Below are 18482 nucleotides of genomic sequence, written 5' to 3'. Positions count from 1 at the left end.
TCTTGAACTGTGGCTCCTGGCAAGTAGAAGTCTTCCCGAGACTGTCAGGCTGATAGATGGGCTTCTTGGTGCCTCTCAGTAGGGAATCATCTACTGATAATACTGATCTGATAATAACACTTCCTGTTTTTTTTTTTTTTTCTGCTGCTTTCAGCATGCGTAGCTGTGATTCGCTCATTGATTTCATCCACTGCAAAAACTTTGTATTTGTTGCTGATTGGTACCTGTGAGGAAACAGAGGGAACTGTCATCCTGTTGCCATGAGTTACAAGAAATCACTTAATTTTCCAAAGTGTTTTCTGTGTCTTGTTGGTACTCTTTGTCTGCTAGTCCTTGTATGTCTGTACATCACGCCCTAGTAATTCATTCATTCAATGCCTCAAAGAATCTATTTCTTGCTCTTCCCTGACTCTGGTAATGCAGTGTAACCTGCTGACTTTATCCTGCTGCTCCACCACGTGTTGCCTGAGCAACTCTATGAGAGCACATCTTGCACAGGTAGAGCTGTCACCCTCCACCACCCAGACTTTGCAGCTAGACAGCATCCTTCCTGAGAGAAAACTGTCTGGATAGTCACTGCTCATCCCTGTCTGATGTAGCTAGGGCAGTGATTCTTAGATGTTGCAGAGAACAGCTCTGCTTAGCCAGAACCACCATTCCTCCAAGGATCTCAGAGCAGTGCCTAATCAGCCCTGATAGTTCCCTGGAAACTTTGAGCTGCTCAATAGGTGTGCACAAGCTTGCAGTGGGTCAGAGATACTCTCAAGGCTGTCACCTAAGCTTGCTGATAAGTGGACAGGACATTGCCCTGTCACTGCGGCCCTGGTCACAGTAAATATGTGTTTGGGCTTGTAAAAAAAAAAGCTCTTTGAAGAAGCAGATGATTACCATACTTCCTGCTGTGGAATAAAGCAAAGATAAAAAGTTTCAGCATGTAAGCTCAAGGACAGCTGCTTGTCTGTGAGATTTTGAACTATGTTGCAAAGGAACTTACATCTCCACCTTCATGGGATGAGTTGCCTCTCATTTCACATGGGACTTGTTACTTGCTACTCTATGGTTTGCCAAATTTCAAGGAGTCTTCTTTGTGTACATTAAATCTACCTTAACACTTTGTGTGTAATGGGTGTGCTATGTGTAGACAAACACATAACAGCCTTAATTTAACACTATTCTTGTAAAATGATACATTACAGAATGGAAGAATTTATTTCTGGACACCATAAAGATGATTTTCACTACTGCTTGTTGGATGGTCTTTAAAGCCTATGAAAGAGTGCAAAGAAATAGCAGGGCTTTTTAAAACAAAGAAACAAGATTTATGCCAGTCCATTTACCTTATCCTGGTAGCTACAGATACAAGTTTATGGAAATAAATGTGAAAGTTCATTGCCATTATTTGTCTGGTAATTTTGGACAAAAGATGAAATATTACTTTGGTGATATAGCAATTCCCTACAGTTTGAAAACCAAGTAAGTTATTTTACTTTGGCAATAGGGAAGCTGATGATTCTGTGATACATCTGAAAACAAAATTGTGTAGAGGAAATGAGTCACCAAATCAAACTATTTGCTTTGAACAGAGCTCTGTCCCCATATAAAATCAGAATAGCATTTTTGAACAAACAATAAAATTGTCAGCAGCTGTGAATCAGAGAGTGAAAATTGGCTGGCCTGGCTTGGCCTAACACTGATGTTTCAACTATTATTATCAGATCAATGTGCTGGCTGCAATGAGATTAATGAGATTAAGATATAACAATCTTATTTGCTTTGGTGGAGTACTGAAAAGTTGAATGGAACTGGAAGGTAATCAACTACAAAAGTTTTTTCTGTCCCCCTCAGTCGTTGGGAAGGTGAATCTTTGATCCATAATGAGGAATGTGAAGAGAAACCCTTGCTTAATTTAGCCCACTGTATGCAGTTTGGAATGTGTGGAATAGTAGAAGCTAAAGTGCTATTTAACACTTCTTTGGAGCTCTGTAACACTGAGAACCTTCTCTGTGAATGTCATAGTTTTTTCCAATTCACCTACAACTCTCAAGAACTTGGTGCACAATGTGAACAGAAGGAACTCAAACTTAAAATTTTCAAAGAAAGCAGCTGTTGTGCAGCGGTGAAACACTAATTTGAGATGGCTTCTTCAGCTAAGCAGTAGCATGTCTATGTTGTGAAGAAAAAGACATTAGTCCACATTCACAGGGTCAGGTTACCAAGAACATCCCATCCTTTGTTTTCAGATGATTAAAATGTGTTCTTTGGATGTCAAGGCTAAGAAGGAAAAATTAATGACTGCGAATTTCATATTTAAAGGTTTCCTGGGAAAGAAGATTGTCAAAACTATTCTGTTGTTTGTTAAACATATTTCACTCTAAATTTAACATAAAATACAACTAGTCAGTATCAGTTAGTTCAAAATAAATCTGAATCATTTTGTTCTAACAAGCCAGTCTGTGTGGGGCAGTCTGTGTATTAGGATACAATGTAGCAATGTACTTTCTGACCTACTGATAAAAATATGCAGTTATTGTTCCTGTTGAATATTAACATATTTATAAGAGATACCTTGAAATAGTTTAGCCATTTTTTTATGTTTCCTCTACACAGATGTATACATAATAACAGCTGAAACATTTTGACTGGATCTTTTATGGGCCTATGTTCAAATATGTGAGCAGAGCATCTGGTTCAGATTTCCTTGATGTCACCTTTCTTATGTTTGTTCTTACTCCACCCCTTCTCTGTCATCCAAGAGTCCTATTCTGTTTCTGTGGAGAAATCATGGAGCTTTTGCTTTGAACTTAAATGATGCCAAAATAACTAGGCTATCAATTTTTTATCCTACTCCTACAGTTTGTTTCATCTAATTGATGATAAAACAATAAGGAGGTTCTGTTTAGAAATCTACATCTGTGTTTTGTCACTAGTACAAAAGAATGTTCCCTCTCTTCTCAAACTTGCTCAAGAAAATTATGTCAGGAATGGAAGTGAATTATAAATGGCTGTATCCTGACCATTTGACAATCTTATATCTTTCCAGAACGCATAGTACTAACTATCCCAGTGCAGCTCTTGGGCTAATCTGAGTCACATGATAACCTTCTCATTGTGCACTGGACCAAAATAAACATAAATTAAATTACAAATGTATACTTGGTATTCTCACACACTCTTTTGTGTTTCCAAATCTCTCCGAAGTGTGTAGTCTTAGAGGCTTCACTTTCTTCCCAACTGGCTGTTGAGAAATGGTAGCTAAGTTTCAGAACATATTGTTGCTTTCGTCCTTTGAAAAGCCTCTTGACCTGATCTTGCTTTCCATATGTTCTGCACTTAAACTGCTCTCTTTATTTCAAATTAATTTCTTCTGGCTGATGTTGGTGTAAGTGCAGGCAAGTACGTCATATGGGTAAAACACTGCATTTCCTTTGAAAGCAGGACCTTGCTTCTAGTATCTGATTCGCTTTTCCTCTGGTTGCACTAATAGATGGGAAAGGTCTCTGCAGCTTTAGGATTTTTTAATTGTATTTTACCATTCTTCCTTCCTAAAATGAAGTTCCTCAAGAGGATAAAGAACAAACTCTGAAACAAATCTATTTCAAAGACACAAATCTCTATCCCAGCACCCCTTAGGTATGCCCTAAGGTAGGCATCCCTTAGCTGAATGCTGCATCAAAGCATGCCAAGAGGCAGCTGAGAGCATGTCCTCTACGTTACAGTGTGATGGCACTTTGTAGCATGTGGATAAGAGTTTATTTAGAGGATCAGAGAATAGCAAAAATAACTTCAGCTTGGATTTGTTGTGCTACTGACATGCTTTGTGTCTTTGGGAAAGCCACTCAACTTGTTTGTTTTTTGTACTAAAGGGAAACCTACTAAGATTGACTTGTTCCAAAGCAGCATCATTTACAGGAAAAAATCTTTTGTTATTCTTGTAAGTCTGGAGAAAATACCAATGGAGCTAACATACAGGTATCACTGAGAATGCCTCCACCACAAAAATATGACTACTCTTTCTCAAAAGTCTGGATTTAAAGCCCAGTGAGATATTTTCTGTGAGTATATTATAGAACAAATTAGATTTAAGCCATCCGGACCTATTTCCTTTGAAATAAATTTTTAAACCTCACACTGAATAGCAAATGTGAGGTCATCTTATCTGCACAATGGTTTTGATCTTCTGTTTTAAGATAAATCTTCCACCCTTCACTGGTTTTGCTTATAATTTGTTTTTCAAAGTCTGAACCTGTAAAATGGAAAGCTGTAATGGAAAACTGATTAATGAAGAGAGGATAATTAATGTATACTTTTTAACATTGTGCAAAAACCTCCTGAATAATTCCAAAACATTTTCTTGGAATAAATTTACAAGTATACATATTTTTATTTACAAGGATACATTTTATTTACAAGTATTTTTATGACCACTGAATAATTCTGCAATTAAGCACAGCCATACCACCAAATATGTGTATGTAAACATATTTGGTGGTATGGCTGTTTGGTTTTAATAACTGTCTGTACATCTGGACAAAGTAGAGAAATCCTTAAGTCAAGAAGCTTAGGTGGAGTATGTTTCTGAGACATGAAATAGTTATTTCCAACTAGTCTCTTCAAAAATAGAGATTTGCAGACAGTCCTAGCAAAATTCCAGTGCCAAATCTAACTGAACATAACACAGGGAGAAAAGACAGTTAAGTTCCAGAAATAAATAAATAAAATAAAATAAAATCCTAGAGAGGATTAGAGCTATACCAGAGTGAAAAGATTCTTTCATTTGAAGTATTCAAACTAAATGCATCTTTTATTTCACACAAAAAACTTCTACTGTAAATTTATTGGTAAAACATTTTACCTCCTGTTGAACCTGATCATAAGACCTTGTACTCACCAGAATGTTCCCTTTAATATCAGTCAGTTTGGGTTGATTTTTGCATCTTGGCTTTGAAAAAAAAAAAGACTAATGATTCAATGTTTTAGGGCAGACAGCTTGAAGAGTGTGACCCTAACAAACTGTACTTTGCAAGGTTTGATCCTGCTTTTTTTCTGTGTGTACCAAGAATACACAACACAGCAGTTGCTCCTGAAAATGTGTTAATGAGTTCATGCATAAGCTCAGTCATGAGCAATGTTCTTTGCATCTGGGATAAAATGCTAAACTTGAGACTAAGTGTAATATCTCTTTCCTAAGCATAGAAGGAAAAACATCTTTTTTTTTCTTTTTTTTCTTTCCACGGAGACATCAGTATGTTTCCTAATAAATCAATGAAATATTTTATTGCAATATTAGTCTGTGCCTCTGATTTTATATACATTATATTCACTGATGTGATTTTGAAGAACACAAATGCCAACACACAGAAGTGTTTAGGTTGTCAGAACTCTACCTTTTAATACCTTTGAAAATAATAGCTGGTGTGGCTTTTCCAGAGCCCTCTGTCAGACTTTAGACAGCTATCTTGGTTATATTTTTTATTTAAGTTTGTTTCTGTTGAAAGAGTCTAGTCCATTATTTTTTATGTTCTAGAGTCAAATTCTGCATACAGGTATTGTCCTGAGATGGAGTAGGAATTGCCAGCACTCTATGGCCCTCAGTTACCATGATCTTGACTCACAATAATTCTGACAGCTGCTCTGGAATTTCTGTAGGTTTACTCTGAGACAATCAATAATACTTAGAAAAAAATGGAGTAACTCTTTACTGGAATTTCTTCACTGGTCTTCCTGTTGATTAAAAATAGGGAAATGGGAATCAAACATCCTTTCTTTGAAACAATGAACATGATTTTGTGGCAGATCCGGTGCTGAGCACTTCAAAACCAGTGAAAAAGCTCTAAAATGAATTAATGTGGTTATCCAAAATGCTGAACCACATTCAGTGTTCTGTAAGATATCCCAGAATCTGTTTGGCTTGCCGAAGCTGAACTGCATGCCACAGATCGATGGGTGCCTATCAAAGCCAGGCTCCAGGGGGCAATGCCCTTCCAGATTCTGTACTAGGATGAAGATCCAGAACCAGGTGTCTTGCTGCGCTAGAACCAGCAGCAAGTTCTCCCACAGATCTACGAAGATAATTTTGTGCACCTCATGCTTACTGACTACTATGTCCTGAGGGAGGATGTAGTCATCCTTAACTTTTGAACTGAAGTGACCTGCCCCAGCTGGGCCTGGAGATGTGAACATCGCCACTAGCTCGGAGAGCAGCTTAGTGGTACCTTTAGCTGGCACTAATCTTGGGGTGCTGGCCCTAGACATAGCTGCCAAATCACTCTGCAGAGAAAGTTACAATATTGCTGTGTTGCCTTCTGGAGAATTTATCTTGTCTCCTTCTTTAGCAGCTCTGGCTCTCTCCTCCTGCGCTTCTCCAGCAAATTGTGTACTATTGCAAGATGCTACCCCATCAAGACGGTTCATGGAAGCTGAGCAGAGACAGCTGGCACAGCCTCTTAGCATAGAAGCGAGGGGCGTGGCCACACAGACAGACAGAGCTAAAAAGGGTTTAGTTGCATGTTGCAAAAGCTTACAGAATTGATACTGAGTATGAGGGATGACCCAAATACTCACAGAGAAACAAAATCACTTCACTTCCTAAGGGCTTTCAGGAGCAAACATTGGGTGTGTGCTCTAAAACGGACTGTGCCAGCAGCCAAGAAGACATAGCTGGATACCATGCGCAGGCATCAGAGCTACATGCAACACTGCTAGCTCCAGTACTGTGAGGATCAGAGCTGTGGCAGTTTGAAAAGTCTGTGTGGGCCAGCAAATCATACTGAAAACTGTTGAGGAGCTCAACGCTGTCTTCTGTGCTACTGAAGGTCACTGGATCAAACCTCGTGCAGGTTCATAGCAATTACTGCAACATAGGCATGCCCTGTATAAAACCCTATAACTTATAAAACCCAGGAGTTTGCCCATCCCTTCCAAAAGCTGTTTTTTAAATTATTTCTTAGTTGTCAACCATGTGAATGAATAAATCACAATAATAATTCAAACATGTGAACAAATTATTTATTATAACAATTGAAAAGGGAATGTCAGCAAGAACCATTTTCCCATTATAATTGTAAATATATTTTAAAGGTATATTCTTCAGAAACTTATTTTTCATCTGCTTGCCATGCAATATGTAAAATATGAAAGAAAAATATGCTTCTTTCTATGTCAGACATCTTCACACAGATGAAAAAATATGCTTCCTTTTGCAGCAGCCATCTTCAGTGCTACTGAGTGAGAAAGGAAAATGGATTAAGCAACATTTAGATTATATTCACCTCCCTTCTGAGGACAGAGACAAACAAGACAGCCACCGTTAGCTGGTCAGAAAGTCCAAGGCCTGAATTAACTGAGTATTAGCACCTAGGTAATAGGAAGAGTAAAGAGGGAAGTATTTTGCTTCTATATCCATACTGCTAAGATAGTATAGGCTATATGTATATGTTTGCAGCCAGCAAAAGCATTGGATACAAGGATGATAAAAGCCTGTTTTTCTTTTTCTTTCTTTTTTTTTTTTTTTTTTTTTTTTTTTTTTTAATTATTATTAATGCTTAGCACCAACAAAGGGCTTTCAAGGGGAAAAAAAGGACTTCTGTCCTGGGAAGGATGGTGGCAACCTTACCTATTAGCTCAATTTTCAGAAGGACAAAATGAACCGTTGTGAGTTTCTGCTCGGTTTCAAATGCCAGTTGTGGCATGGATCAACCAAGCTCGTAGACGCCTGTCTCGCTCCCTTTCCCAAGCGAGTGTGTGCGCAAGCACGCGGCGCGGAAGGCAGAACCGCTGCACGGTGCCGAGCACGGCGGCGCCGGCACCGGCACCAGGACCGGGAACAGGACCGGGGCTGAAGGAGGGGCCGCCGGGCGAGCCGCCGGGCAAGCGCAGAGCGGGAGTAGCGCAACAGGCGGGGCGGTGGGCGGTTCGGCGGCGGCGTGCGGATGACGGGTGGTGCTGCCCGCTGAAGGAGAAGTGGGGGTGCAGGCAGGGCGGCGGCATGCGGGCGGAGGAGCCCCTGGCGCTGGCGGCCCCGCAGGTGGTCGGTGGCGAGGCAGAGGCGACGAGCGAGGAGCAGGGCGGCAGCGGCTGCTGCAGCAGCGAGCGGCTAGTGATCAACATCTCTGGGCTGCGCTTCGAGACGCAGCTGCGGACCCTCTCCATCTTCCCCGATACGCTGCTGGGCGACCCGAGCCGCCGGGTGCACTACTTCGACCCTCTCCGCAACGAGTACTTCTTCGATCGCAACCGACCTAGCTTCGATGCCATCCTTTACTACTACCAGTCTGGAGGGCGGCTCCGGCGGCCAGTCCATGTGCCCCTCGACATCTTCCTGGAGGAGATCCGTTTCTACCAGCTGGGCCAGGAGGCCATTGAGACCTTCCGGGAGGATGAAGGTTTTATTCAGGAGGAGGAGAAGCCCCTGCCTGAGCACCACTTCCAGCGCCAAGTCTGGCTGCTCTTTGAGTATCCTGAGAGCTCTGGACCAGCCCGTGCTATTGCCATCGTCTCTGTGCTAGTGATCCTCATTTCCATTGTCATCTTTTGCCTAGAGACCCTGCCTGAGTTTCGCCAGGAGCCCAAGGTTGCTCAGCCTGGCTTCGGGGAGCTGGCTGTACTTGATGATGACATACTGCTGCCACCACCACCACCAAGCGGGACCCCACAGTCTCCACAACCCACTGCTGGTGCTGGCCCTTTCTTCACTGACCCTTTTTTCCTCATTGAGACACTGTGCATCATCTGGTTCTCCTTTGAGCTTCTTGTGCGTTTCTTCACTTGCCCCAGCAAGCCTGACTTCTCTCGGAACATTATGAATATCATTGACATTGTGGCAATCATCCCCTACTTCATCACCCTGGGCACAGAGCTGGCCCAGCAACCACAGCAGAAGCAGCAGTCTGGGAGTAGCAGCAACAATGGGGGCCAGCAGCAAGCTATGTCCCTGGCCATCCTCAGAGTCATCCGACTGGTCAGGGTCTTCAGGATCTTCAAGCTCTCCAGGCACTCCAAAGGACTACAGATCTTGGGGAAGACTCTCCAGGCCAGCATGAGGGAGCTAGGCCTCCTTATCTTCTTCCTCTTTATTGGTGTGATCCTCTTTTCTAGTGCCGTATACTTTGCGGAGACCGATGACCCTGACTCGTTGTTCACCAGCATTCCTGATGCTTTTTGGTGGGCAGTGGTATCCATGACCACTGTGGGCTACGGAGACATGTATCCCATGACAATTGGTGGCAAGATTGTGGGTTCCTTGTGTGCCATTGCGGGTGTGCTCACCATTGCTCTGCCTGTGCCTGTCATTGTGTCCAACTTCAACTACTTTTACCATCGAGAGACTGATAATGAAGAGCAGTGTCAGTACACCCATGTCACCTGTGGCCAGCAGCAGTCACCCTTCTCTGAGCCCAAGAAGGGGGACAGTAATCAGTCTCTCAGCAAATCTGAATTTTTGGAAGTGGAAGACCTGGAGTCCATGAAATATTCCAATTTCATTCCCCCTGGCAATCAGGGTTATAAAAAGAAGAAAATGCTGACAGAAGTGTGATCAGTTTTGTTATCCTGGGTCCAGGCACAGAGCTGGAAGCTGTTGCACAGCTGTCTTCGCACTAGCAGTTGGATCTATTCAGCATTTACATACCAGACTGTGGATTGTGATACCGTAAACGGAGTCATCGTGATAATGGGCTCTTCTTTCCAGATATACTGTTTCTTGTTGCTGTGTGCAGTCAGAAATGTTCTTGCTTTGTTCTGTGGAGTGCTAGCTGTCATTCCCTGCTCATGGATGGTTTTTTTTAGGATCACTGTAATCCAATTTTAGCTTAGAAGCCTAATCTTTCTACTCCACTAGCGAAGAAGTCCTTGCAACAACTTCAGCTGAAGGATTTTGCAGGGAGTAAGTAGTTAAAGGGGCTATGAACATCCGGCTCAAGCTGTATCCTTGGTTCCTGTGCCAGCTTGGTGCCCTTAGCTGTGGGATCAGTCACGCCTGCAATGCCTTTGTCTTTGAATAATGGAAATGCTTTAGCTAGCCTCACAGTGAGTTTTGCAGCTGTAGGTAAAAGTCGGCAAACAGATGCCTTTCTTGTTTGCAACACTTGTCTTGCAGGAGACCCTCTTGTTTTATGTTTCTAAAAAGTTGCATAAATAGAAAAGCACTTCGCTACTTCATATATGCATTTATTATAAGTGAGCATAAATGATTTGACAGGCTTGTTGAAGATTCTCTGTGTTTTGATCTTAAGTCTTACTTGTGCCAGTGTCCTGATGTTACTTGGCTTTTATAGTACCAAGTTAACCTTTGTAGTGGTGCCTTCTCACTTTTGAGAAAATTGATTTGTTATCTCCTCAATTTATTTCCATAAGTGTTTAGTGATATGTACTTTATGCTGCAGGTACTCAGTTCTGTATTCAGGCATGTGAACACAGTTGACTCCACTGCGTTTTTATTGAAGTGTTTCTGTAGCTGAGGAAAGTTTGCATGCTCGTATTATGTTGATATTGCCAAAAAACACAACTACCTGTGCTGTCTGAAAATTCCACTGATATTGTGGGTCACAGTCATAAATTATTCCTGGGTATTGGCATTAGAGGCTGGCCTTTACACCAGCTTCCCTAAGACATCTGCACAAACTCAATAGCATACCCTAGAACTTTAAAATGAGAGGAAAAAGAGGTAAACTTGAAATGCTATTTTTGCTTTATTATTGATTCAAACCGTTCTGGGTATTTCTTAAATTGAAAGCACAGAAATGATTTTTTCATGCACTAGATTTTGTAAGTGCAACTTACAGTAGCAATGCAAAATACATTCCTTAGCCTGCATTGCTGGGCTTGTCAAGGGACCAGAGAATTTCATTTTAAGATGCATGTTTTTCTTCACAGATCACATTTATCCCTGCCTATTTCCTATTTTAAAATGTTTCAAATGCTGCTAGTGGATGAAAAGGGAAAACAAATACTTTCAGATTCTATTTGTAAACTTTCATGCAAATACATGTATTGTTTTTGTTTTTAAATGTGATTGTATGTTCTGCATTCATATGTGTGCATGTGTTTGAAAGCAAAGACAGGCGGAATCATAATATCATAGAACTATAGAACTGTCTTAGGTTGGAGGGACTTTAAGATAATCTAATTCCAACACCCATGCCATGGCCAGGGTTGCCAGCCACTGGGTCAGGCTGCCCAGTATTCCATCCAACCTGGCTTTGAAATCCTGCGGGAATGGAGCATCCACAGCATCTCTGGGCAACAGTGCCTCACTACCCTCTGAGTAAAGAATTTTTTCCTAAATTCTAACTTAAATCTTCCCACTCTTTTAATTGAAAGTCCTTCCTTTTTGTTCTGTCACTATCAGATCATGTAAAAATCAGTCTCGCTTCTGCTTATTAGCCTCCCTTACAGGCCACAATGAGGTTTGCTCTTGGCCTTCTCCAAGCTTGACAAGCCCAGCTCCCTTAATTTTTTCTTTGTGATAGATGTGCTCCAGCCCCTTGATCACCTTCATGACCCTCCTCTAGATCTGCTTCTGTAGCTCCACAACTTTCTTGCGCTGGGAGTCCCAGGCCAGAACGCAGAACTCCAGATGAGGCCTCACAAAGGCAGAGTAAAGGGTACAGTCACCTCCTTTGCCCTGCTGGCTATCCCTCTTTTGATGTAGCTCAGGATACTGTTGGCTTTCTGGATTGCAGGCACATATAGCTTGCTCATGTCTAGCTTTTTGTCCACCAGGTTCCCCATGTCGTTTTCCACAGGGCTGCTCTCAAGTTCTTCTCCCAGTGTATACCCAGCATATCTGGGATTATCCTGATCCAAGTGCAGAGTGTCGCACCTGGCCTTGTTGAATCTCATTATTTCCTGTGGGCCCAATTTTCAAGCCTGTCCAAGGCCCTCTGGATGGCATCCCTTCCTTATGTCATATCAGCTGCACCACTCAGCTTGGTGTACTTGCTAACAGTACACTCAATCCCACTGTCTTTGTCACTGAGAAAGGTGTTAAAGACACTGGTCCCAAGACAGGCCCCTGTGGGTCACTACTCATCACTGGCCTCTACCTGGACATAGATCCATTGACCACAACCCTGTGACCATCCACCAATTCTTTGTCCACTGAATAGTCCACAAAACAGATGTAAGGTGCAAAATATATAGAATATGTTTTATGTATATGTATACATCATACTTTTCAAACATAAGGCTGAGATTGCTAAGGACATGTCCTTTAATATCGTCTGAGCTGGCAGGGTTGTGAGATGGGATCTGTTTGCATCCTTGTTACCCTGCTTATTTTCCATTGTCCTGAGATTTGGCTCCATGCCTAGAGTGCTTTTATTGTGTCTCTCCTCATCTGGGTCGTGATCATATGGTAGAAGTTGTTTATGTAAGTCCTAACTGCTGCACTTCTCCAGAGACCCATAGTCTTCTCAAAGGTTTCTAACGTACAAGGAACTTGCCTTAGGTCAGTGCACAGACATTGCACTGGTTCTTCTGTTCTCTCTCACTGGTCAGCAGCAAAAAGCCACTTGTTACTGCAGATCAGCCCGAGAGAGCACATGTGGTGTGGTATGTTGATGGCTCTGTAGATGAGAGGAGCTTGCCTGAATAAAGAGAGCAGAAAGTGGCTTTCCAGGCTACCTCCACAGATGTCTGTATCTAGTGCTTTTTTTGTTTCATTGTAACTGAGGTGAATTTATCTGAATTTCTGGGCTTTGGCTTTCGTTCTGCATCTCTTGAAGCATGTAACTTGTGGGTCAGTAATACTGGATCCCACTGCAAGGTGGGATCTCTGTTGATTTTGTGTAAAAAGTTGTCTTGGTATCTGAATTAATTTTGCAAAATGCTGTTGTTGTTCTTAGTTGTGTATCAGATTCAGTACAATGAAATATTCTTCTGAATGTAAGGGATTGGCTTTCAGTTTTATGTTGTCCTTGCATGTGCACTAAGCTAGCAGAAGAACCTGCTATTTAAGAAGGATGTGTCGAGGCTGTTGCTGTCTCCTAGTAGAATGCCCATGTTTGGGATTATTTTATGCAGAAGTGTATCAGCTGATACAAGTTTCCCCAAAGTAAGATATAAAAAGCTCAGGTTAAGCACGAGTTCAGGAGGAGGCACGAGCTATGCTCTGCTTACGTCAGAAAATTCCTTGTGCTGGTTTCTTCCCTTTGGCCCAACCCCTCTGCCCCTGCCAGGCAGGAGCCGTACCTCTCAAGAATAGGTTGTTCTTCCAGCCGGCGTGGTATGTGGCTGGGCATGCAGACTCTAACAACAACAAAAAAAATGTCTTGCAAAGATGTTCTGGTAATAAGAGCTTCTGCTATCAAGTGAAATTCAGCTGTGGGTTTCTAAGCATGTAGACACATACATGCAAAGGAACTTTGCTGCGAACAGACCACTTTATGTGCAGTTTTTTGCACTCCGTATTTTTCAGTTCTGGAAACAATGTGCAAATGAAAATGTGTAAAACAGGAGTGTTGTTTTCTCCCTGGATTTTCTGTGTTAGAGCTAAGAGAAATACAAAAAATTATCAAGCTTGGAAAGTATAGCCTGGGAGTTTTATTTAAGTGTGCAAATCTGTTTTTAAGCATATCCTAAAAAAAATACCAACAAACCAGGGTAGTCAAGTCATGCAGTCATCAGCAATATTATAGCTCTTCTGGTATTAAGCAGCCTTCAGAATTTTTGCAATTGACTTAAGTGACATTGTGCCTTTATAGAGCACTTAAGTTTTCAGCTGTTAGCAGTCACCTCTGGATGCTTGAAATACAAATCTGTCTGTTTGTTTAGCTATTTTCTTCTTAAGGCAGACCACATCTTTTGAAGCAAAGTAGCATCTCCAAAGATTCATAACAATCTCACAGACTGTTTCTCTACCCTGTGACTTTGGCTACAGGCAAAAGCACTGTTGAATATGTTATCAGCACGCCACCTTTACAGCCATTTTCTTTGGTTAGTGAAGATCCCATCATGTTATATTGTGTATAGCTGCCCTGTTAAACTCCAGACTGACAGACTGTTAACAGTGTTTGAAAACAGGCAGTTCAAACAAGGAGATAGGAAGGACTTTATATCCTTGCACATGGAGAGATAAGGGTATGTGATAAACACACTTAGGAACAAGGGGGTCAACTGGTCAATGAGTTTTCTGAGTGCTCAGTTTCAAGGAATATAAGGAGGAGTGTTGCTTTAAAAAACACAGAATCATTTTTTTTAACAATCTCACTAGGAAATAAAGTTTTGTTATGGGCAAGACTACCACTTTTTTCCTGAATCTTTGGCCATTCTGCAACAATCAGTTATAACGAAAATTTTCCATGGGATATTTTGCACCAAATCAGAGCAGGGGAGAAATCAATGAGTGAAGGAAAAGAAGAATTTTATTGTGGATGCCTTTTTTATCCACTGCTTATCAACCATCTGATGGACTGTAAGTTTAAAAGGCATGAAAAGTTGTTTTGCAGTATTTCAGAGTATTACTGAAGGATTCCTGAAGTTTTCCACAAGGTGAAAGTTCTGTTCCTGTTTGAAAAATATTGCATGTTAAGTTTTTTGAGTAATTTTCTGTCTCGGCCCTGTTCATTCTGATCCAGCTTATATGGATAAAAGTCGTTGCTACAGCAGCTGGAAGGATGAAGGTGACAGGACAAAGTGTTCTCTACTAAGCCCACTCATTTGATGTACGGAGATCCCTGCAGGGATAAAGAAGAATGAGTAAAAAGGAAATTCAAGGGAGAAAAAAGCAGGGTAAGGGCTGAAGAATCTTTCATACTATGACGAAAAGAACAGGATCATCCCTAAAAGCAAAAGAACTAACAGCTCCAGCTTCTACTGTTGTAGCAGAGGTAGGTAAGGTTTCTTTTTCATCTGTGAAATCAACAACTGAATTTCTTGCAATTGATGAGGAGGGATTTCCTAATTAAAATTTACAGCCTAAATGGAGAATCTGATTCTAGGTGAAGAAAAGAAGAAAAATAACTATAAACTACAAAACCATAGTATGAGCAAGATCCTCACCACATACTGATGTAAGTTAGCAAAACTCCATTTAATGTAACTACCTTCATTTATGTTGAATCTTCTGCATACAGTCAAAACATATGTACTATCTGTTAAAGAGCTTACCTTCATTTTTTCTTCTCTTGAGGTACTCTTTACATCGGGGAATGCAGATTACAGCAGGAGTTAACCTCAGCTTTTCCGAAAACTGTCATCTGATATGAGTCCAAGTAAGTCTACTGAGCTCAGAAAAGTTAGGCTTCTCTTTACGTTTATATTGGCAAGAACAAAAGCAGAAGCATTTCTAAATGCGGTGGTGGAAGTGTGCAGGCCATGGGCAAGTTAAAGACTAAATGAGATTCTGCACTCAGCTGCAAACATGTAAGCACAAATAGCTCTATTTCCATTGTAGTAACTGAGATCTGATCTCTTCATCTCTGCTTTTTGGAGGTTACACTCCAGACAAATCACATTCTGTGTATGTCTGTAGCCATATTATCAGCATGCTTACAGTGCAATTCCCAATTTGCTGCCATCTGCTTTACATGTAAAATTAAGAAGAGCAGGTGTCTACAGGATCAGAAACCTTAATCCTCTGATAAAATGAAAAATTGCCAATGAAAGCTGTATGTCCTTAGTTGCCTAACGAATAGTTAGTAATGAAACTGCTCGTTAATTATAGTCAGGAGTTCAATGATATGGATATTAGGTCCTAAGTAAGGCAAGACTCTGGTCAGGGAGGCAAACCCAGGAGAATGTTCGGGGGGGGGAAGGTAGGCAAGGGACCACAGTAAAATTGGTTTTCCTGTGTGGCTTATATTGTTAGTACACATGTCAGTTCTGTATGCTTTCCTTAACTAGTTGAGTTTTTGCTTGCTCCAGGGAAGTCTGCTCAGGGTTTGTTGGATTGCACAAGAACTTGAATATTATGGCATGGTTTTATACTTTGCTCATAACTGGGACCAGCGTGAGTTTTACTTTACTGATAAACATTCTCTGTAGGAAATATCCAATATCAACCTGTACTGCACATTTACAGGTTGAAATTACCAGTGTCCAACTTTTCCTTAATGAAAGAAGGGAAAAGATTTGCAGGAGGGAAATTTTATGGAAAGTGCTCATCAACTTTTGTGGTCACTCTAAAATACTGAAGCTGTGTTGCCCCAGAGGCAAGACTTGTGAGAAACCTTGCCTTCATACAAAATATCACTGGAAGTTCAGTAAATCTGTGTTTGGATTCACTTTCACTAAATGGGTATAAAAATATTTATTGGAAAGTTTTGGAAGACCATTTTTCGAAAAGTAAATAACTTTATATATGTAAATAAAATGTAATAAATCCTAAGGTATTTCACTGGGATTGTAACCCCGTCTTTAGGTGCTGTAGGTTCATTTACCTAAAAAGTTGTATAGGATTTTACACCAACATAAGATTTAATTTTTCAAGCACATATTGTTTTATCCTCTTGCATTCTCTGGAGAGAAATGAAATGTTCTTTGGCCAAAAAAAAAAAAAAAAAAAAAAAAGGAACATTTAGTGTCTCCTCTTTGCTGCTTGTTGATGCATCTGTTGTTTTCAATTAGATTGATGGCATCCATTTTCAGAAAGCAGATGCTGCCCTCTTTTGCATTGGTGCAATTCCGGAGAAGAACCACGTCAGTGAAGTACTTCCAAACTTATCTCCAATGAAAGCAAAATTGGACCACAGTCTCATCATTTGCTTACATGCGTTGGTGCTCTAGGAAGGTGCACTACTACCACACTGTAAGTTGAGCCTGTATGCTGTGCCACACTCAGCTCTTTTGTGCCCTTAACAGTTATGAGCCTGGCAGAAATCAGGCTGGTGTGCGGTTTTGGGGATCAGTAGATTGCTCATATCAAGCAGAGCAGATTCCATTTCTAAATCCTTGCCTTCTTTTCTATCCCAATTTCTGTCAATTTCCTCTTGCTTCGATATGATCTGTTTCTAAGGAGACAGATTTTTTATGGTAAGAAATTATACTTGCAGTTCTTAAATAATACAATGACAGAAGGGTAGCAGAAGTAGGCATGGAGACAATTTCTACTCCTACAGATTTTTACTGTTATGGCCATCTGTGAAAACTGTCACAGTCCTGTCAGGTTGGCTGTAGATCTGCTGACTCTAAGGTCTCCATTTTCAGGATATACTAAGTTTAAACAATCAGATCACTTCTTTCTTGATCCCATACTTCTGATTTTAATGATGCCTCCCCTGAAAAAGCTTCACATAAAAGCCATTAGTGTATGCTGTGTGGAAAATTAACACTTAAGATGGGATAGATGAGGGTCAATAGAGGAAGTACAGAGTTAGCAAAAAACACAGTAAATAATCATTGTGAGAAAGGAGGGAGGTTCTTAAAGGAGTTCTTCAAGGGTTACTCTCTAGATTGTTTAAAGTATTTGCAGAAGGACTAAGATAAAATTTAGCAATGATGTAACCTAAGTGTCACTGTGTGTGTGAATGTGAATGATGGACTTAAAGAAACTGGAAGATACTAAATAGCACAGCTATTATATATACATATATATTATATAATTATATAATATAATATATATATATATATATAATTATTATATATATTATATATTATATAATTATATGTATATAATAGGGATTTTGATAGTAAGCGTATCATTTCTGGAAGACACAGATTGGGAGTGGTAAGATCAGTCAGAGTACCTGTGTCAATTAGAGTCACAAGAGTGATGAAGTCATAAGCTTCAGATATAACTCTTGAAAGTCTCAGAAGAACTTCTGCTACCACCTGGGAAGAGTTAATTCTTTAAAGCCTTGTCTGGAGTGTTGTGTGCCTTTGTGATGACCTAAATTTGGTGAATTTTAACTTAGAGTGGGAAGGAAGCATGGGAATGGCAGCAAGAATTATCAGGTGGATCAACACTACTTCACAAGAGAAACTTGGAAGAACCTGACTTTTCTAGACCAGCAAAAGATTGGCAAGACCTGTAGTTACAAAAATATGAGGGATTTTATTTATTTTTATTTAAGCGATGTTGGTGAACAATAGAGCAAAAACTGTCAATGAATACATCTATATTGGAAAGCAGTAAGTGATTTCTAGTATAACAAATAAGGGGAAATGAAAGCTTGTTTTGGGAGAAAAGCAATTTTTTTTCCAAATGAACTTTGGCAAATTTGTGAAAGCGTTCTTATATAGAAGTAGTGACATGCAATGCTGAACCTAGATTGTATTTCAGATGCCAAATATATAAGCAATTGTATCTTACTGCCTGTATCTTCTGAAAAAAAATGCAGCTTAGTTGACATATTTGTTTAGCTGCAGGATGTCCAACCTTATTGACCTTATCATTTAGTATTTGGGCAGTTTGGTGTATGGGTAGGAAGAACATGAGTCTTTGGAGATGGCTATTTCTCTGTGGAAATGATGGAAGAGAAAGAAGAGCTAGTAGTAGGCTAGGGTGGGGCAGGCAGTACCTGATTGGTCTATGCACTAGTTTGGAG

The 18482-nt window shown here is 40.6% G+C and overlaps 1 protein-coding gene across 1 annotated transcript; it reads left to right on the top strand.

The window, feature by feature from the left end:
* The first annotated feature begins 7619 nt into the window (after positions 1 to 7619).
* Positions 7620 to 13264, top strand: LOC128084464 (potassium voltage-gated channel subfamily A member 6-like). The gene has a single exon (XM_052690532.1). It carries the CDS (start codon positions 7673 to 7675, stop codon positions 9530 to 9532), a length of 1860 nt encoding a protein of 619 aa, XP_052546492.1. The 5' UTR covers positions 7620 to 7672; the 3' UTR covers positions 9533 to 13264.
* The last annotated feature ends 5218 nt before the right edge of the window (positions 13265 to 18482 follow it).

Source organism: Tympanuchus pallidicinctus, unplaced genomic scaffold, assembly GCF_026119805.1.
Source record: "Tympanuchus pallidicinctus isolate F22 unplaced genomic scaffold, pur_lepc_1.0 scaffold27, whole genome shotgun sequence".
Classification (NCBI taxonomy): domain Eukaryota; kingdom Metazoa; phylum Chordata; class Aves; order Galliformes; family Phasianidae; genus Tympanuchus; species Tympanuchus pallidicinctus.
This window is presented reverse-complemented; position numbering and strand designations above follow the sequence as displayed.

Bases quoted from the DNA above. Each gene is read 5' to 3' on its own strand.
- LOC128084464 (XM_052690532.1), top strand. From the start codon at position 7,673: ATGCCAGTTGTGGCATGGATCAACCAAGCTCGTAGACGCCTGTCTCGC.